General features: G+C 37.7%; 1 protein-coding gene across 14 annotated transcripts in view; it reads right to left on the bottom strand.

Moving 5' to 3' along the window:
* The window catches only part of WDFY3 (WD repeat and FYVE domain containing 3), a 192,727-nt gene that overhangs the window by 68,174 nt on the left and 101,958 nt on the right, over positions 1–22,595 (bottom strand). For all 14 annotated transcript variants that reach the window (XR_003255114.1, XM_026075320.1, XM_026075319.1 and 11 more), the window contains 8 exons: positions 18,478–18,655; positions 17,219–17,433; positions 15,587–15,699; positions 13,142–13,373; positions 10,363–10,463; positions 9,124–9,342; positions 4,185–4,366; positions 2,115–2,346 (listed from right to left, as the gene is read on the bottom strand). Coding sequence is in view for 13 of the 14 variants with exons in the window: in XM_026075320.1 (XP_025931105.1) it covers positions 2,115–2,346; positions 4,185–4,366; positions 9,124–9,342; positions 10,363–10,463; positions 13,142–13,373; positions 15,587–15,699; positions 17,219–17,433; positions 18,478–18,655 (1,472 nt within the window). In the remaining variant the exon portion in view is untranslated. The remainder of the gene's footprint in view (positions 1–2,114; positions 2,347–4,184; positions 4,367–9,123; positions 9,343–10,362; positions 10,464–13,141; positions 13,374–15,586; positions 15,700–17,218; positions 17,434–18,477; positions 18,656–22,595) is intronic.

The following is a 22,595-nucleotide window of genomic DNA, read 5'->3' on the forward strand; positions in this document are numbered from 1 at the left end:
ATGAGCAGATAATTTCTTTACTGTGAGGGTGACAGAACACTGGAAGAGGTTGCCCAGAGAGGTTGTGGAGTCTCCTTCTCTGGAGATATTCAAAACCCGCCTGGATGCAATCCTGTGCAATGTGCTCTAGGTGACCCTGCTTGAGCAGGGGGTTGGACTTAGATGGTCTCCAGAGGTCCCTTCCAACCTCAACCATCCTGTGATTTTGTGAATCCATTTCCCTGAACTAACTGGTCTTTGAGGGGTCTTCCAAGACCTAAAGCGTATCAAATTTTTCACTTTGTGGTTTATAACACAGGAAAAATTCGCAGAAGACAGCCACCTGGCTTACTGAAAAAAGGGACAAACTTTCTGGAAGAAGTCAGTTACAGTTCCCTTTGAAAGGGCAACAGTGGAGGATTGCAGGGGCTCTTCTCCTCTCCAGAATTCCCACAAATTATCATTACATTAAGGAAAAGCAAACCTTTTGGGTAGAGAGGCTAAGATAAAAGGCAAAGACAAGGATCCTAACACGGTACCCTCTATCAAACCCCTTGAGGTTTGGTATGGTGAACGTTATGTGAACAGAAGCTTAGCCCCAAATAGAAGCACATCCTTTTTTCTGTAGCAGACTACTCCTAAAATACAATGAAAGGAAAAAAAGCTTGTATAGGTGTAATACGCTGCCACACTGGGAAAGCTTAACATGTTAGGAAATGAAGAATTCTTATTACAAGTTATTATGGGCTTCCTGGTGAGCATGGTCTTAGCATAAAGGCAGGAAGATTTTTACTTCTCAGAACTGAATTAACAAATCCATTCATGGAATTTGCTTTGGCTAATTTTGTAATAAATCTTTGTGCAGAGCCAGTTTCTCTAGGACATAACATAGAAACAGGAGGAGGCAAAGTCCATTCCAGGGGAAATTACCATTAACTAGCGGATACTGAAATCTAGAGTTGCTTGCTAAGTTTGACTAGCTGTCAGAAAAGCAAGTATGTGACAGAGATCTGTACACGAAAAAATTCAATTGCCTAAAGCTCCTGGCTCAAGAGCTCCAAGGAGAACTAACTTGCTCTTCACGATACTTTGATCTTTTACAGCCTTGACCATCTACATTTGTGTTTTTTTCTGCCTCAGCTCTAAGAAAAGCATCTGGTGTGAAAGGCAAGATTCTGTGCACTCCCTACACATACATTTGTTTCACTCTTCACTCACTGCCTCCTTTCTTGAGAGGGCAACAGTTTCTCTCAGGAAGAGCTGGAAAGTGTTATGTCCTCACAAGAAAACACACACACAAGGACATGCAGACTTGGTATTTTCCACCTTTTTTTTTTTTTTTAATTTATTTTTCACTTGAAAGTCCTCTGATAGCCAGATAAAGTAATGAATATCATCTGGCGGTATGTTGATGTTAGTGAGGAGGGAATCTAACTGCACAGAAAGACAGGGAGCACTGCAGAAGAGGAATATCTTGCCTAGCGACAGCTCATCTTATCCAAGCTAATGAAGAATCCATTGTTTGAATAGTTTAAAGACAGAGCTGTGGCAACACATTCCTAACAAAGATCATTCCAAACCTTTCAAGTTGCATCTTCTTCTATTTCAAACAAGAAGGCTTAAAAAAAATTGTAATCGAACTATTACCCATGTTTATTTGCAACAAATGCTTAAGAGTATCTGCTGCACTGCAATCCCTCCTATTTGATTTTATTCTCAGTTGAACCTATTTAGGCACTATAATCAATTACATTTCAAGATAGCTCTGTTTAAAGTGCAGAATAAATTGCAAGAATTGCAAATAAGTATGATTGCCATAACATTTAGGAACTGACAACTTAAATAGATTTTCCAATTTCCCTTTCTATGGTAAATATTATGTAGAGTACAAATAAAGACAATTTTAAGGGTTTCTAAATAGATTAGAAACAAAATGAGGAATACCAGGCACTTCTATCACACCTCATCACCTCTATCATCCTTTTCAATAGCTGCTATACAAGTCTGCTTTATATGAACAGCTTTTCCTCTCCTCTATGGCATCTTCATATTTCTCAGTTTTTCTGCAAATAGATACGCAAAAGATTCACCTACACCTGTGCCACGTTGCTTGCTGCAGTCTGAATTGTACTTACATGGTAAGTATACTGCTTGAAAGCTTCCAACATAATTTGGTCCCAGGTCATAAATGGTGCTAACACTTGCAGCAGGCAAAACTTCCTCCAAGAAATGTGTAGGCCCCAAACGCCACACCAAGGAGGAAAGCTGGCGCTGGGCAGGTGGCGTGCCAATATAGGAATAAACGGTGCTGACCACAGGTGGATTAGCAGAACCAGACCCACTAGGACTACTGTGAATATAGTGAAGCTGTAAGGAAGAAAATATTGTGAAGTTATTGAGAGAGCACAGGTATCATGAAGAGAGAGCAGACATACTAAAAATTCAGGAAAGTGGTTTGCAAACAAGGGGATGTTCTGAATGACTGATATGTAACACATTGTATTGTAACACTATACAGCAAAAGTCAGTGAGGAACATCATCCAGAAGTAAATGCAGAATCAGAAGTTAATTGGCTTTCAGAAGATCAGGGTGCATATGACAATACAGGATGAGAACACGTGAGCTCTGTGCTTAAAAACTCTGAAGAATGAGGTGATACTGTATTTTGCTTCTAAAAATGTGATGCTTTTTAAATGACTTAAAACTACATTTTTTTTCCAAAAGAAACAAGATTAACTCATATCCTTTTGTCTTTTCCTCTCCTTCTGCAGCCATTGAAAATATGCCTTTATGTTTCATGGTGAAACATAACAAGTTCAATATGATATAATTTACAGGCTGTAAAAAAACAAATCCATGGATAAGATGCTGGCCTAAATGTAATGACAGGAACAATCTTGCAGCCATTTTCTAACTACCTTATAAAAACTGTGTTTTCAGTTATAGAGTGTAGTCATGTATAGTCAGACATAATTAGTATATATTGTAGTTATTAGCATAACAAGTAAAGTTAATATAGTCCTCATTTTGCTTAATGAATATTGAATGTTAAATGTTGAAAGGCAAAATATTGTTTCACCTAACACAGAAGAATATTAAAGCTAGCAAATTTGCACCCCACGCCAGGATTAGTTTACTCCCTTAAGGCCCAAGCCTGCCAGCGCTAAATACTCTTTTACAGCTACAGGTTATCAGTCAGAGGTCAGGAACACGTAGTGCCCCACGGACAGGTCCACAGTGCTCTTTGCTGCTCTGCATGTGGCCTCCTAGTTTGTCCCACCTAATAACAAATTATTGACTTTTACAACTAAATATGTTTCATCTACAATCAACAGATAACAACGTAAGACATCTCAGTAGCAATCACAGACAACAGGATCCTCTTTCTGTGGGGTCAAGAGGGTTGAGAAAGGAACACCATGATAGGCTGGAAAAGCTGTCTTAATTCATTATTCAAGATTAGATCTGCTACATGGCCTAGGAACACTTTTTTTTTTTCTTTCTTTTTTTTAAGCTTTTGTTCTTATTGTAATCTGTTGAGCAGTGTAGCTGTGCCACACTTGCTTAACATTCAATGCACCGTTCATACCTTCCGCGCTTCATTGTTTCTATTGCTCATGCATGAGAAGGTATTTGTTAACGTCTCTTGACTAGGGCTGGGTCAGAGCTGTGCAGTGAGCAAAGACCCATCTTTTTAAGAATCTTCTCTTGTTTGTAACAAATGCTGGAAGCTGGGCAATGAATGAAGCACAGAATTCATAAGAATTCAGACAAATTTCATATTTTAAATCAAGTATTACTGCACCTTCATGTAGGATACCACCCGGGCACAAGATCACAGGTGGCACGTAAAGGAAACATTTTTATTTTTATACATACACACACACACACACGTTTATGTGTATGCATGTATATTCACACACATATAGTATCTTTATATGCTTATACTTGTTATATTTATTTCTATTTATTATATTCATATGCAGTTCTATATATTTAATTTTATACATCTTCTATACATGTATTTTTATATCTATATTATATATATTTCTTTATGTATATTTCTGTTCTGTGTATATATTTATAAACACATTTATAAATATATATACACATATGTATATATACAAAAATGTGTGTGAGCATGTGCACAGAGAGAGAGAAATCACTCCCACAGTAAAAATAAGGATTTACAGTTTTATTTTACCTTGACAGTGTTAACAAGCTGTCCATCAAGGTAGAGTGCAGCTGTACTGTTCTTTAGCATGCCTTTACTCATGACCAGAACTAGGTGATGCCACTGGCCTTCCACTATAAGGTCACCACAGCGAAAACGAGCACAACAAGGAAGAATTTCATAAAATGATGATTCTTCACTGAAGTCATCAACTAAAAGGAAAGGAACACTTAGTGGGAACAAGTAAAGATATTATTAGTCTGTTTTGATATTCTTATTTCATTAGGCTTGACATGAAACATACTCTAAAGACATACATTAAAGCCAAAATTTTAGAAAGTATGTGTAATAATGTGACCAATAAAACAAAAATAGAAGTAATGAGATATAAATAGTTTTAAATATTTTCTTGAAAGCCTTCAAATACAAGAACTGAAAGAATGAAATCACAGGCTTTTTTAAAGTGTATTCTGAGTATATTTTCACAGTTTGACAGACTGAGCTTCCTTACACACTTGCATATAAACAAGCTAGTGTAGTTTTATTAACATCAGCAATGGGCCTGGTCTTGTTTTGCCTTAATTCTTCTCTAATAAAATTCCCAGGATACTTTCAAAGTTTTGACAATTACATTTTACTTCTCTCCTTCTACCTTCTTATTGAAATTTTAACTGAATTTTTTAAATGGCAATAATTAGTTTAGTGAAGTTTTTTTCTTTTTACTAACTTTCTAATGCCACTTCGTAAGTCAAAAAAATATTGTTTGTTGTTTTTAAAAGAAATTCTACAGAAGTAGTCATCAAGAGATAACAGATGTCTCTCTACAACTACAAAGCTATTTTTCATCTTTCTTGTACTGTAGAAGTATGCAGCCAACAGTAGGAAATTCTGCTTTGGAGACTAACATTTTTTGTACCTGCATTAAATCAGATGATGACAAAATGACTTAACACCTGAACACCTGGCCCAGCTCTATTTGCACTCCAATCAACAATTTCAGCACTGACTCACTAATATTTGGAAATACAGTCAGTCCGACAGATCTGAAATTCCCTCTTGATTAATTTTATTTTTTATTTTTTAAAAGGAAATTACCATCATTATAAACCTAATAAGAGATGGGCTAATTACCAAGTACACATTGACATAAATGAGCAGTAAGAATTCATAAGAAATTTACTGTAATACCAGCCCTCTCCGATTTTTACAGCTATGAGCAGAGAAAGGAAGCCACCACATTAAATTTAAGTTAATAAACCCCAAAGAAGGAAAAAAAGAGAGCGAAATGAGGATATTTTGCTGAATAGCTCAATAGTCTTTGCCCTAACCCGCAAATTTTCAGAAGATCTGGAATTCTGTAAGCCACATTTATCAAATACTTGCTAAACACTGTTTTCATGTGTAGCTTGCAATTATCTTCCTTAAGCAATTAGGTGACGCACACAAAAACATACAAATAAAAGAAACGCTTTTCAAGGCATCTGCGTAAGAATCCTCATGCTAAATTACATAGCAGCATTAAAGTAAATTAAAGTTGGGTCAAAAGCCTTAGATTTTTTCCCTTAATAAAAGCTGCAAATAAGATAGTTGGCTCGAGAGAAACACATCAAGTACAGGCTAGCTGGTATTTAGAATTCAAACTCTGGCACACGGGCTTTTCTTCTTCCCTTCTTGCAATCCTATTTAGTTTCTCAACTGCTGCTACTGAAGGAATAGCTTAGCGATTCAAAATATTTGCCCAAGTCAAAACTACGAATTAGGATGTCTCATCTGTTTTAGCTTTTAGTATCTTTATCTCAGCTAGTCACCCTAGGCCTTCCTTAGAAATATCATTATGTTTGAAATATCAGGGATGTTTGGGCGATAATTCCCCTGGCCAGATGTGAGCATCTTCTACTGGGGGGGAAGGCGAATTGCATTGCAGGCTCCATCAGCTATAGCTGCTACCTTTGCACCGATTAGAAAATGCTCCTATTTTAGACACATGTAGTGGATGAACCCACTCCCAGAGTCTCGGCAAGGGTTGCAGCTCAGAAGCTGCTGCCCACCGGTCCCCATTCACCCATCTATACTCCCTCAGCACTTTTCAGCTCTTTCTTCACTAACAGGTGCTCAATTCCTTTCTTTTGAATGCTTAAACACACTTCAGTTCTCAATACAAGATTTTTTAATTCCTCTAAAAGACATTTTTTGATTTCACACCGGAAGGCATGATTAATTTGCAGTACTGTTTCCCCGCCACAAAGCAGAGTCACCCACAACCTGCTTGAAAGCCAGAGAGGCGACAACGACAAAGCTCGAAAATTCTCCACCGGGTAGCACTTCAACGGCAAATAGAGCTTTTTCACATCTCTTTCCATTCTTTCATATTCAGGGAATAGAATCCACTAATCCTCTTACCTCAATGGCAGCGTGTACAGAGAGAACTCTTTTCTTTAGAGACAGCAAAAAGCAGATGATAAAACCAGAGGTACCTGGAACTAACTTTCAGATACAAAAATAATCTTTCCTCCACTACTTCTCCCTCAGCCAAGCACCTTGAGGTACAATTCTCAATCACAAAACGAATCCTTAAACACCCGGTTTATTCTTACAATAGGCGGTCAGCCCTTTCAACCCTGAATGCTGGCGGGCCTCCTATCTCGGTTCTTTGGGTACTCATCTGCTCAACGCCCCACAAGACACCACCAACCACTACTTAGCTGTGACAGGGTGGCACTCCTCTACGACATTCAATTAAAAACCAGTCTCTGCAGCCAGCTAGAGACCCTCAGCTCTTTTCTGACAAAGCCTCTACAAATCCAATCTCTTTTAAAGAGTTAGATATAGGGGCTTACAAACTAAAACCACACAATTTATAGCTCTAATGCAGGCAAAAGCAATTAATGAAGACAGACTTATTTGGTTCTCTCCTAGAAGAATTTGGTCTTCTGAGAAAAAACACTGGCAATATCTTTGTAATTTAAGAATTTTAGTTCTTCCCTTGTATTACGGTTCTTCAGATCTCAGGGTTTAGGTTTTGAACCTGATTTCTACTAACAGAAACTACTGCAGTTAATAATGTGAATGCTGATTTAGCATGAAAATAAGGAGCATTCTATAACAATCTGCCCGGTGCCGAGCGACAGGACGTGAGGCAACGGGCACAAACTGAAACACAGACACTTCCATCTGAACATGAGGAAAAACTTTTTCACTGTGAGGGTAACAGAGCACTGGAACAGGTTGCCCAGAGAGGTTGTGGAGTCTCCTTCTCTGGAGATATTCAAAACMCGCCTGGATGCAATCCTGTGCAATGTGCTCTAGGTGACCCTGCTTGAGCAGGGGGGTTGGACTAGATGATCTCCAGAGGTCCCTTCCAACCTCAGCGATTCTGTGATTCTGTGATTCTGTGCTTAGCTTTTTGTAAATAATTAATGCTGTAAAAATTCTTTAGTAGTGCCTGTTACTCAACAGGAAAGAACATGATTTTTTATACAGTATATGAGTTTTCTCAGCATCCAAGGTATTAAAGACCATACAAAAAAAACCATACAGCATCAAATACAATCAAATGTCAGGCATAACTAAATAAAATCAACTATTTCATAAGCTGCAAGTTCAGAAATGCCAGAACGCCTTTAATTCAATTTCTGAAACATTAAGTGGCACTCAAACTTTACTGAACATTACAAGAAAAGGATATTTCTCTTTTAGAAAACCAGGATATTTACAACCATTATTGATTTACCACCTAAAGTATCTCATTCGCATCCCTAGTGATCTTTTAAACTCATTTTTTTCTGCAGGCTGAAAGTTGACAAAAATCAGAGGAAAAATTCATAGCAACTTCTGTTTCTTACAACACAAAGTCTACCAAACTAGCAGTGCAGACTACTGTAACTAACCAGTGGAAAATAGTGCTGCCCTTTTATGACTTTCACTATTGTCCCCCCAAAACACGACAATTTTTCTTCTCATGTATTGTTCCATTAAACTTGCCAATAAAGAAAAACAGTAAGTGGTTCATCCTGTAAATTTGAATATGTACTCCTTGTTCATTCCAAGCCCTCATCCAGCCAGAACAAGGACCACAGGAGGAACCCAGCAGAAGCAGAAACAGATTTGTGATAACCACTCTAACCCAGTGTGTCGGTCTGGTAGAGAACCAAGGGTGAAATGCACAGATGCTGCCCCGCTCCTCTGGGCTTCTCCTCAGTCTGGGGCATAAATGACCCACAGATACTGACCATTTGCCTTGAGAGCCCTGATGAAAGACGAGGCGGGAGACAAAAGATGGCTAAACCTAACACCCCTGCCCTTACTGACAGCTCTTCCTTGAAATACACTGGCCTCACCAGCTTCAGCCTTGCTCATCACTGCATCTCCTGCAGTTCCTCTCTCAATCATGGACACCGAATGGAGCTACAAACTCTTTCTGCAAAACTGACCGCAGCATTAAAGCATAAAGCAAATTACTGATCACTTTCAAATAACCAGCAAGTGCTGGAGCATCCAGATCCCGAAAGTGTTCACAGCCTTTTACTTTATTATTTCCCAGCTTCTTCACAGCCAGGATAGTTAACATTTGTTCCCCCAAAAGGTGATGTCTAAAATGAATCATTCAAGCCAAATAGAGGCAAAAGCTTGCAAAAACAGTGAAGTATTCCCTCTTTCAAATCTCTAATACTCAGGTTTTTTGGTAGGTTGTTTGTTTATATGCATATACCAGATCTTCTTCAGAAACTACAAATGCTTCTTTATTTCTGTAGGAATGTCTACATTTTGCATTCTTATGTCATCAAGAAACATTCAGAGCTAGTGAAGCTGCAATAAAGATTCCATTAAACACAACTTCTAAATACTATGTTTAAAATAAACTTGCTTTCATGCCCCCATAATATATATATATTATATATTAGCTATGGTATCAGGTATGGTATATATTAGCTATCAGGTATAGCTGATGACGCTGCACATCATCTCTTACCGTAGTTTTGAAGTAATTCTTCTTTAGTTGATACAATTAGTGACCGATCTTTTGCCGAGAGGACAATAGCAAGGCATACATAATGCTGCTCAGAGGAGTTTGCACGTCGCACTACAGTAAGCAGTCTGACAGGGTGGTTATTGGGAGGCGTACTAAAGTGTTCAATACAAAACCAAGTTGAGTAGCTTAAACCAGATGGTGGTGGGAAAAATCTTTCACCTAAAAGCAAAAATTAAAACCCATTATAGCTGGAGTAGCTAGCACTGGGGATACCTATGTGTTCCTGTCCTTGCTTTCCTATCAGCTTGGACTTGAACTTTCTTTCTTTCATCTCTGACCAAAGCTTAGATTTAAAAAATAATCACACAAAGCTAGCTCAGAGTGGTTTCTTTCAAAACCAAGTAAAACAAAAATTGAATGCTATCCCCTCCTATTTTAAAAACAAAAATTAACCCTGAAGATATACTTTTTCAGAACACCTCAGTTTCAGTTCTTTGAACAAAAAAGTGGAAATGGATTAGAAATGGTTAATATTCTGACAAGTTGTTTTTTCCATGGGTGTAACTCAAGTCACATACACGTGAGGACCACTGAAGTATTTCATAACAACAAGCAATGAAAGAGCCACTTAGCCTTCGTTGAAGTAGATATCTCCCCCACATACACCTAAATCCACCTGATATCCCAGGGTGCTCCATGTCTAATGATAATTCTGTTTCACTGCAGTAGAACGTCAACTTTGCTTTTGTGCTTCAGACCATTTTTAACTACGTGATCATGTTCGACTAGCCCCGCTGCATACCAGGTTCACATAGGCTGAACAGCATACAGTGAACAGATTTCAGGGATGTGAAAAAACGGTTATAATTTTTATGATACAGCATTACAATGAAGCCCACATTTCCTATGCTCTGTGTACTTAACACTGCTACCCCAACTTGTTCTTAATGCATATACCAGGCTCTTTATATATAAGAACAATAGAACATAACAGAAAAAAAACCACCATTCAACCTTTTGCTGAAAGCCTTATATTTTCAATAAATGGCATATTTGTATTTTATACTGCTTTTCATTGACTTGGGAGGAAAAGTGACAAAAAGATTCAAAAAGGAGTTCTCAGCTAAGAGCGTGCAACATCCAATGCCATACTATAACTTCATGGTTAACATAGAAACGTAAGAGAAATAAACATCATCAAAAAGAGAATACTGGTAACAGTAATACTTGAGTACTTACCGGCTCCAATTCCACTGACAACTGCACCATCGATAAGTCCTGTTGTGACAGCATTATTTGTGGGGGCATTATGGGGAGCCAAACTTGGCAAGAACAGGCAGCTGTTAAATAAAACACCAGGAACACACTAGAGTTCATGGAAGTCAACATAGCCAGAGGTTGATACAAACAAACAAAATATAGCCTAGAAAAAATATACCATAAGCATCCACTACTCTCCTTGACTGTATGTGTTAACGAAAAGTGGAAATGAATTCTCAAGAGTTTTCCTGGCGGAGTTAAATTGTCTCCAGTGCAAAGAGCTTTGGCAACATATCTCTTTGGTGCAAAGGAGCAGAGACTTATGCCCATGCGGCTCCACAGCATAAACTGTTCCCTTCTGGGTCACCATAATTTGCTACAGCCTTTGAGATGTTCAAAACTGTCCTGAAGACTGCATTAGCTAAATATTGAAAGGATTTGATAGTTGCATACAATGGTTTTATAATAAGTATGTATATTCTCACAGTCATGCCACAATTCACCATATTAACTATACGCGGTCCTTACAAGAGCCATTACGATGTTTTTGACCCAGAAGAAACGGATATAAGGAGTACCTCCCAAGGTATCAGATGATATAAACAGCACAGATGATTTCAGTGACCAGCCTACTGACGGTGGAGTGAATTCTCATAGGAGTTCAGCTTCCAGTTTGTACAGTTTGTCTTAATGTGATTGCTCTTCTGCTTGCAGAAGTATCTTCATTTTGTTCACACTTGAACTTGCTAATTTAAGTATCCTGTAGCAGCCATGAACAGCTAACTTGACCACTCATCTCATGAACAATAACAGTCTATGGTTTTGATCAGAATTATCTTTTCTTTTGATTATAATTCTCATTATGTTTTCCTTCCTCCATCTTGAAAATACTATTTGCTGGGTGAATCCCCTACAGTCAGTGTTACAAGCATGTTCTCTACGAGCAAGTAAATACATGTTTTCTGGGCTCCTCCACCTGACTATTAAGTCTGCTGAGTTCATAAAACACCCTGGCACAGACGAAAAAAGCTTTGTTTTGATTTTTTAATTGATTACAACAGCCTTCATAGGCAACCAATGAAATTACAGGAAGTCACAGCTACATTATGTGGATTACTTCTGGGTAAATTATCAGTGCCTACAGATCTCCTGGAGTAACCACAGTGATCATTTATTTTGTTAGCCTATTTCAGTTTGTTCTTACATCTAAGAAGTTTGTTTTTCTCTTCTAAAGGATGTAGGACGGAGCTTTGAGCACCATTTCTTTTCAAAGACGGTGTCCCCAGTGATACTGGAAGTGAAGGCTGCATGCTGGATGGGCAAGCTACATGCTTGCTTTGCAGAGCTGAAAAGGTAGTGCTGAGCAGTGGAGCTCATAAATATCCAGACTGGACTATGCTCTCAGACCAGTTGCCTGAATAAATGGAAACTTGAACACTGTGATGCAAGTAGCTCTGTTTTCTAAGCCCACGTCAGAAAAGAAGTAGACTTAACAGAAGACACTCAGTAATGTAAGTATTAGAGGTGGGGGGAGAGAAGATAGACTTAAGGTATTCTGTCAGGTGGTGCTGTTCTCTAGTTTTGTGAAATTGTGGTATTGTCCTAGACAACAGATCATTTCTACCTCTTTTTAAAACTCTTTTAAAAGGAGACTAAAATAAAGGTGTTGCAGAGCTACTCATCTCATAGAAGAATTTGTCACCCTCTTTTGGGCTTCACAGCAGTTGCCATTTTTACTTGGTCTTATCACTAAAAACCTTTTAACAAAGCTTCTAGTCAAGTTTTTTAAGCTTTTAACCAAGTTTCTGGGATATTCTGAACAATTATGCACCATTCAAGGTTTTGTTTGCAATTGTCTGACTTGAGCATATGTCACAACATGTCATCAAGATACCTGCCTTCACTCTATTTGCCAGCCCCAATCTATGGACCAGTCCACACATAGTTAAAGTATACCTATTTCCTTTACTATTGACTTGAATTTTTCATAACAGTTTTGGAGATATTTGCCCTCAGCACAGGGCAAAAGTTAATATTTTGAGATTCTTCTACTGTTCCATTTTTATATCAGATAAGGCAAAATGTTTTGCATAAACAGAAGCTGAGATGACATCATGTTTTAATCTTCTAAGCAGATAAGTTACATCACAGATGATCCTCACAAAGCATCTCACTTCAAGGTGAAAGAGAAAAAACATTGAGAGACAGAAGAGACAAGGTGGTAAAAGAAGGAGTTAAGTGTTATACTTGAGCAACGCCTCCAGTTAATCATCAAGTTTTTCCAGTTATTTGGATTCAACATAGTTCTCATTTCTACTTTAATTTTATTTCTGCTTTGCCCACTTCCTCATTACCAACTTCTCCAGAAGTTTTAAGTGGATTTCAGTGCATATGTGCCATTCAAATGCTGCACATGAATCCTAGCAACCAATACCTTTCTGCAAGAGTATGTTAGCGTTCATTTATTTTAAAACAGCCTTAAGTACGCACATGAAAACCAGACCTGAGAGGGTACTACACTTGCACACATAAGCACTTATACTTTCACACATAACAAGCCATCAGTGGTTTCAAGTCACTAATTACACTGAATGGAAATCCATGTGGCATGAAGTATTCCATTCTTTTCTTTAAACCAAACCATTTATTTTCAGTTTGCAAGCTTTTCATTAAAAATTGCAGGTATTTATTTGAAAGAAGAAAGTAATAAAACATTACACTGTGTACCACGCTCTCTGAGAGCACTGTAGGACCTTACCCGAACCCTTCAAGAGACGTGTCAAATTCAATAAACGCAGGAGTAACCGATGATCCATGAAGCCTGATATCATGGGGGGTAGTCATGGAGACCAAACACTTCACTCTCGTCAGGGGTACTGTGCTCCCTTCTGCTGGTTTTAGCAGGCTCCTGCTTATCCGATAGTGGTTTTCTTCATGCAAGCTGAACACATTGTCAGAACCCAGACCTTCCATTGAGGTAACCATGCTATCTACGGTAGAAGCCAAGAAAAAACAAAAGCATTGCAAAAAGGAGACACTTTCGGGCCATGTATTTGGACTTTTAAGCACTATAGGGGAGAGTTCAATGGTCATTAACAAGTTCAGCCTCTCAGTGAACAGATTATGAGTTGGGAAGTATTACTCTCATTATAAAAGTGTTCAACTAAGCAAAAGAGGTTAACGTGTTGTGCAAGATGTTACAGAAAGGTTGTGGCAAAGCCAAAAACTGAGTCAATAACCCATCCCATTGCCTAACACAGGGAAAATGCTCCTTTTGCATAACCTTTGTTTTGAGTGCATTCCTGTTACATGACCTATCAGACCGGAAAAAACTCTGACTCATGTTTTTCGGATGCAGTAACTCTGAACTAAAACCCTCAGAGCAAGCTGAAAGGCTCAGAAAGCTTAGCTTAGTAAATTGAGTATACTAACTTGCAAGATACCCAGAAAGCTAGCTTTGCCAATTCTCTTTCCTGGGTTAAAAACTTTTCAGACCGACATTTTCACAAATGACTTTTTTTTTTTTTTTTCCTCCCCTGTAGGAACACATCTATTAAAAAAAAAGAAAAAGAAAAAGAAAAAAAGTCTACACTGGCCAAAAGAAAAACCACACTCTCCCCTCTGTTCAGTGGTACTGAATCTGGTGACATAACACAAATTCAGTTATTTCTACTTCAGAGATAAAGGATCGAGTATGAGAGCTGTGTAGACTGGAGGTAGAGCGAAGGGATTAAAGGCTGGTAATTTAACACCATCCAAGATGCTTTCTAGATCCTTCCAAATAATTCAGACATTTCAGTTAAGATATTTTTTAACAGTGTGCTACAACTGGACATACGCCAATGAGTTTATACCGACAAATATCATACGATTTGGAAACTTCCTAGTTGTATTATAATTTACTGAAACTTTCCTGTGCTACACTAACAGCTGTTCCCAAGCTGTACAACTTAGGGATGATAATAAAAACAGAAAAAAGAGTGAGTGTGGAAAAGAGGATCGGATTGGCTGGAGGAACCTACTTATAGTAACCTCAAGAACAACCCATTACAGACGTTCAGTCCCATTTATCAGACTGATTCATTAAATATCTGGAAAACAGGCAACTGTTCCAGTGTGACAATTATAGCTGATGCGCAATTGCTGTATGAGGTACTCATACACGGATGAACTTGCACGACAGGACATCACACAAAGACACAACAAAAATTTTCACCGTGTGTGTATATCTCTAATTTAGCTAGTGAATATATCCTGTCAAAATAAATTGTGAATACCTTCTGTCAGTGTTAATTACACAATTAATGCTAAAGCTCATATACAGCAATCTGAGAGCTGKTTTTTTTGTTTTGTTTTTTAAGAGTGTGTAACCCTGTCCTTTTTCTTCAAAATTTTTAGGTTACCATGTGTTCATAATTAAATCCGTGTTTACCATATTCTATTAAAGATTTAAATTTAAAGTATATCAAGAACATAAACATACTGAAAGTGACCAATGAGGAAAATACTGTAATATTTATCATGAAAAAATCAATGAATGAAAAAGAAATTCCTGAACTTTAAATAATTAAGAGTGGAGCTTCCAACTTCAAATTTTACCTCTTTTTTGAGTAAGAGAATTATTAGATTGAGATATTTTCCCAGATTTTGTAAGTTTTGTTCCTCCTCCTCCTGCTGTTTTTTTAAGTCTTTCTATTTCTTTTTCATTACTAGTGATGCTAACAATGACATGGATTCTTAGTCTAGCTGGAATAAATGGGATTATGCTAAAGTGTAGGAATTTGAGTTATTTTGTCTGCAACTTTATTGAACCTATGAAAGAAACTATGAATCAAACCTAAATAGATGCAGTGACATGTCATGAACACACGAAAGTATCTGAAAGTAATATTCTTCCTTTTACTCTTAAATAACTACAGACGTATATTCTACTAAAGACTCAAAAGCAAACTATTATCATATTTAATTGCTACTCTTCCTAAAATGGAAAATTCAAATTATCTCACTAGATGTGTACTCTTAAATAGAAGTATTATGTTCCCTCTGCATTTAGAACTTTTTCAAACCCAAACTGTTCTGATTATTTAACATGAATACAAAGTTGTGGGGGGAAGTCTGGATGCTTATCTACAAATTTCTATGAAGTATGCAATTGTGGGCAGTGCAACTTTTTAAATCAGATTTCTAGCACTTAAGCACTTACTTCTCATTTCTGGTTCAAAACTCAGTGAGCTGGGTTTGTGCACTCGATATTGTTTCAATAGTTTTTTGTCCCAAGCTCCACAATTCAAAGGATTTCCCAGGCGTAAAAATTCCCTAAGTAAGAGAATAAAAAATGTACACGTCAAATTGTCTATTTGTATTCCTTGAATGATATCAAATCTAATACCATTTTTTAAAAAGTGACAGTAATTACTCAAATTAAACATAATTTTTAAACTAAATAAGTATAAATAAAATAAGGAATAATTACAAGAAACATTTGATTCATTCAAAACTATTTCAGTTTTAAAGACATATTATACAAATTTGACTTTTTACTGATCAAACAATTCTACCAAAGCACACAGTTTCTAGTGTGAGTGATCCTGGATACAATGCTTTGCAGTGAGACTGTTACTTGCTGTAGGAGAATATCCGAGAGCTTGCTGATTCACACACAGCAAGTTGAACTCATCTGGAAAGGCAGGTCACAGGTTGAAGACAGAACGTGAGCTCCGTATTGCTTTACCAGTGTGTCCAGTTTTAGTAGAGGGATAGTTTCATGGCTGTGGATAACTATATCTACAGATGCCTGCACCGTCAATGTCTATCAGTGTCAGGGATGCTTAAGTCCCGTGTTGAGACTATTGGCAAGCGTGCTAGTTGCAGAATGGTTTCTGGTGCTGGTGCATATCGCTGAAGTGAAGTGACAAACTGTCCTCTCTAACACTAAGGCTGCAAGTCAGCCAGTCAACAATCCACAGTAGATTTTAAATGTTCTTTATTCCAGCTGAGACCTAGCAATCAATTCAAAGCATCGTACAATGGTGTGGGTACTTCTCAAACGGCTCAAAATATACTCCTACAAACTTCTCAAATCTGTTTTTTTAAGTACTAGCATAGATATATAAACATACTTGCATTAATATGCAGAAAGATTAACTTCTTAAAGCTAGTGATCACTATGCATTTCAACAAATACTGTAAGTTATAAACACAATGCCATTTCTTCTATTTTTTTTTCAATCTATTCTCAGAAATGTTATTTTACATGAAAACTTGCCTTTAACAGGACCAGACAGTACCACCAAGTCTAAGAAGAGGGCAGTAAACCCCATTCTCCCCCCAAAGGCTTGAATTTTTAGACATTTTTTCTATCATATTCCTGTTTCCTTCACATAACTACAGTGCTAAATAAAACAGCTGGGCTGAACTTTTTCTAATCTGAGCTATTTAATGTTGCACAGAAACATCTAGGAATCTATTGTCTTCTCTGGCAATGTTGCTTTTAAAGCTGTCACATTTGCTCTTCCTGATGACCTGGCCAGGAACTGCACTTCTGATAGCCTCTCAAGACTTGCAGGAAGGCAGGAAGCATTCAGCTTCAGTAAAATCTCTACAAAACAAAAACCCAGACACTCCCCCCCTCCCCGAATTCCTAACATCTCCAAGGTTACATGCCAATTAACAGAAGCAAGACAGCCTATTTTAGGAGAAACAAAACGGGATTCTGGGCAATCACTATCACACAAGGTCATTTATGCTCTCTAACAATCGAAGCTATTTACAGCCAGCCAGCGACAGTGCAGGGACAAGGGCCCAGCTCGACAGGATTTCGGGACACGTTTCTGACCTCAGCACCATTGGCTGCAGCGCCTGAGACGCCAGCCTTTCAAACATCCTCTGGAGCGGGGGATGCAACGAATGGTCCTCATCGGCCAGAGCAGCGCTGCATCTTTGCAGGAGTCGCGCATGGAGCCCAGCTTCACACATGACTTGCTGGTTTCTTTCTGTATGCACTAGAGATTGCAATATGTTGGCCACTGCAAGCTGGAGATCCAGTGCATGCTAAAAAACAAAAAAACACAAAAAACAAGCAGCCACTTGAGATGACACAAACTGATGAGACAAAAAAAAGCCCTTACACATAATAATGTAAGGTAAATTACCATTAGCAATAAATACACATAATGTTTGGTACTTAAATGTGTGTGCAGGGGGATTGAAGACACTTCCATCTTCTTTTTCAAACAAAATAATAAGTTATATGAAGAATTAACACAACTTTTGTAAAGAAAAAAAATTCAGGTACAGACAATTAAAATAACCTCTTCACAAATGGAAGTGAGACTCCACCTGCTTAAAGTGCGCTAAGAACTTTTATCTTAATGATTGCTAAGCTATTCCTAGATAACCTAACATCATCATAATCTCTAGAAAATATAAAATATATGCAACATAGCTGCCACATTAATGCCCTGAAGACAAAAAAAAAAAAACAAACTCCATGCTCACCACTGGTAGAGGCAACAAAAAGCAATCAAGACTAGTAACTCTTGTTAGCTTTTGGACTTTATTTTGATAAACAGTGTTCTTCAGGAAAGACATCTCAAATGAAACCTACTTAAACAATGTGCAAAAATATCCAACAAATCCTTTATATAAAAACAACCAATAGTGGTTTTGCTCCAAGAATTGTATGAAGCAAGTAGTACAGTTTGAGAACTAGAACATATTACAGTTATTTCAAACAGTATGTATACAATGAGCTATACTATCCAATCTAATGTCCTCCTTGTACTACGTGTAAGATTTGATACATCAAGGGACATAAGAATTCATCACCATGCTTGGCAAAAACATCTGATGGCTACTTCAGACATTTCTTTGAATTTATACATTGTTGCCAGGAAGTCAAAAAAAACCCAAAGCCTGTGAAATAAAGTGCTTTATATCAGGTCTTTCTCTATGTAACCAATTATTCAACTTGATTACTCTGTTCTGTGAAATGTATTAGTTGGTCATTACGAAATGAAAGTGCAACACGTCTTTTTCTAGCCATCCTTTATCCCAGTCACTCTCAAAGCTTAAGGTAGCAGATTTTTTGCCTACTTCCGGCTGTGTAGTTGATCCAACCGAGGCAAGAAGATCCAACATTGCAAGCATAGCACCAGGGTGGATAATAACCGCATCAGAGCTCTGCATGGATGTGGATCCTGTCTGGAGTTTTGCATCAGCAATGTTTTTCTGAGGGTAAACAGGAGGTGTTGAAACAGAGTGATACGCATGCCTGCAAGAAAAAAAGAATAACAAAACAAACAAACAAAATCAAACAGTTATAAAACTCATCCCTTATTAGCTTTGCACTTTTCAAACAGCTGCTGCAAAGTTGAACCTGTATATAGACATTATTCCCCTCTCCTTCCCTTTCCTTTGATTAAACACAAATGCTTCTCAACTGTCCTTGGATACGTTTCCCCTAAAACAATCTGAAAGGATGTCCAATTCTGGACTGTGCTCTAACTCAGTAGCGCTGTTCCTCAGATGCCACATAGTCTAGAAAGTTAAAAATTTTCCTTTATCACCTTCCTCTTTTCCTTTTAATGTGGTACCATACATAGTGATAGAAGTACACAATCTACCACTGTTCCTGTTATGTGTGACATACTCAACTTCAAATAAGTTTCTCCCCATTTGGTCTTCATTTCCAATTGTTTATAAAACACGCTATTACCAATCCGTAGGCAATCTCTAATTAATCTCCAAGAATAGAAAGTTCATCTCAGTGTATACTCATGCCAGCAGTCCATATGCTCTCAGTCTTTCAACGGCTGTTCCAGTAATGTAGATTTACATTAAGTTTCTTTAGTCCGAGCCAGGGAAAAGAGGCTTTGACACACTGACTTCGAAGCTACCGCTTGCACTGACAGCCTTCAAAGCATTTCTCATTTCAAGCCGATGCTGCTGGGAGTTTCGCTGATGAAGAACTTCTTTCAGCTACAGATTCAACACGTTAATAGTGAGAGCAGCTGAGTGAACGTATGCTTTCAGAACAGTAGTTTTGAAGCAAAGATACCTCATGTGGACCTGCTTCTTGAAAAGTTCATGCTCACCACAAAAAAATATATATTATTTCCCATATATGCCTGGTTTGAAGAACGGAAACAGGAATTGCATGTAACAATTTTCCTGAAGATCAAATATTTGGTGCCACTTTACAAAAAGTGAATCCTTCTAAAAAGAGGTTTCTTCATATCAGATCGGTCCAAAGAGGCCTATCCTCTCTCCCAGTCTCAGTCATCAAGGCTCACATTCAAAGAGTCCCTGTGCCTTAACCATTAAGCACTTCTGATCAGGAAATCTTTTTTTCTGAGGAAAACAGGACATAGAGGGGACATAAGCAAGGTCAGAAGTACGATTCTGTCCTAAAAATTTTGACAGCTTCATCTCAAATAAACACACAGAAATCAGCAAGAGACATCCTTTGTAGGGCAGCCAGAGGCACTGGGATGTTTAGAGTAAGACGAGACATTACGAAATACAGCACAAGCTTCTTGCACTGCCTGGAAAATGGGCTGGATAAGGAGCATTTCAACTATATAACTATGGTGTACTTCAATAAAAGCTTCCCAGTCAAGAAGCTTCATGATAGTAGTTCAGTAAAAATCTGGCATGTGGAATGATCCAAGTCTGCTTTTCAAAAAGAGAGCTTTTAAGAAATTACTGATGCTTTACTCATTCAGCACGTACTTACATCAGACATGAAGTAGGACGGCAATTTCATATTAACTTACCGAAAAGGGGAAAAAATAGAAACTCTGTCCTAATCAATTTTGAAAGTCTTTTCACAAACTCTCTAAAACATCGGTTTTCCAAATAAACTTTTCTAGCAGACTTAATGCTTGAAATATCTCGTAAATTGAGGAATGCTTGGTTTCGTTTTTTAAAATTAAGTAAAATTAAGAATGGCAGAACAACTGATAATACTGCAGCAGAAGTTATCCCAACCCTTTTCTCTTTCTTAATGCATAGACTGAAATATGGGCAATTTTTTTGACGCATTATAGCAATAGTACTCTAGTAAATATTTTTTTCCTCCATACTTCAAGAAAATTGCTACCTCTCTACAACATCACCTTCAAAGTCTCAATGCAAGTTTTTGGTATGTGATTTAAAAACTAAATATCCATTTGTATTTAAGAATGCTCTTCAAGCTAATGAAATTCTACCCTCTAAGAAAGTGTTAAAGAACAAACTTCCACCAACTTTTAAGCACAAATTATACTTCTAAGTGTCCTAATCCAGGGTATCAAATTCACTTCATTAAGTAAACTTGGAAGTTGTACCACAGTAATGCAGAGAGAGCCTAATAAAATTCATTACTCAGTATGATTCACATGCAAGCACATGATCCTGGCCTTAAACTGACTGCACTTCAGCATCACGTACAGAGAACTGGGCAAGGAACACAATCAAGATTAGGCAATTAACTTTTTCATAATGATAGCAAAGACGCAGTGTCCCACAAGCAAACATCATTATTTGGATGATTTTCACATCCCTTTAAAGTATCCCAACTTCCCTATTTAGTTCTTCATAAAAGGAGTACTTGTGCCAAAGCCATAAAAACAACCAATTCAAAAATATTTGCTAGACTGGGAAAAGAAACTAGATCTTATAAAATCCTGCCAAAGTATTCAGCACATGCTATAGGTTTGATTTGAGTGCAGAACTTGCACAAATTTCATTTACTCATGCTTACCTATTTTTATATTCTACTTTTATATTCTCTAGGAGAGATTAAAGGAAGAAGCAGACAAAGGAAAAAGGCAACATATCAGAGACAATTCATGTATCACTCTGATTTAAAGAAAAACAAAACTGAAAAAATTTCAAACTCAAATTGTATAATTAAGCCGAACTGTTGACATGAATAGTGACACTAGTTTTATCTGGAAGAAATAGGATCTGTTGTAGATAACCCCTCTATATATCATTCTCCAAGAGTGATTATCATCCAAACTTTAAAATGTTTTTAGCCATTATTTTTACAAAGTCACAGTTAGGTTCTATTCTCCCTTTTAGCCTGTCGGGCCGAAAGCCTCCTCTTGAGAAAAAAGAGGAGAATGCCCTGTCACGTCAGATTTTCTTCTGCTAGAATTAACAGCAGTCAAAGCAGCGGCAGAGCTGTAGCTCTTAATTCAAATGATACGGGGAGGTGAAAGAACAATGCATCCCATATAACCCTGGGAAAAAACCTACGTACTATAACACCACATGTGCTAGAGAAGTCGTACTTACTCTATTTATGTAAAAGGTGTAACATTTAGTGTGCAATATTCCTTGGGAAAATACAACTTCGGATAGCAGTAGATAATCTGTAAGAAAATCTTAGCATCTCTGTTTATCCAGAGCTGTTCTAAAACCCCATGTATAAAAACCAGAACCAAGCTATTTTTGTTTACAAAAGAACTATGCGTGCGCATACGTGTTTGCTTGTGGTTTTAGGCAAATAACACAGGGCTCCCCCTTAGGGATCTGTCATCTGAGTCAGAAAGCAGAAGAGGCCGCAGCAACTGGGGAGATCCAGGGAGAGAAAAGGAAAGGAGGTAGAAAACAACAAGAGAAGAGGGAACACTGCTGTCAGAAGAGTCATTTTCATGAGGTTAAAAAGCAGGGAGAAAACAAAACAAAACAAAACCCAAACCTAAATTTGGATTGGAAAAACCAAGTTGCTTATTTTTGAAAGGAGAAAGATCCCAGCCACTGGCCCCGCATTCAGTAGGAATGATGAACACAGTGCTCAACAACTGTGAGAAACCAGACAGCTGCTTAAACAGACTTTTCGGAAAGCCTGGCCCCCTGTATTTGTTTACTTGAAAACACGTTTTTACATAAGGGATCTGAAAATCCTTCCAGGCTAACATGAACGTGCCTCCCATCCACCTTCACCTGAAGTCTTACACAACTTACACCACCCAAAAGCCATTTTTGTTGGCAAAGGTCAGTATCAACCGCACTCATTCACCTCCTCGAGGACCTGTGTCACTGCTTGCTTAAACTACCTAAAGCACCCTATCTGCATTTTTTAAAACATGCAATAATTACATAGCTTCATGCTACACAGGTTTTAAAGAAATGCATTTTCACTATTAGAAAGACTAAAAAAGGAAGCCTAATGCATTTATATATACATACATACATATACACACACACACACACGTGTACAT

The sequence above is a fragment of the Apteryx rowi genome, unplaced genomic scaffold (assembly GCF_003343035.1).
Source record: "Apteryx rowi isolate R43461 unplaced genomic scaffold, aptRow1 scaffold_401, whole genome shotgun sequence".
Lineage (NCBI taxonomy): Eukaryota > Metazoa > Chordata > Aves > Apterygiformes > Apterygidae > Apteryx > Apteryx rowi.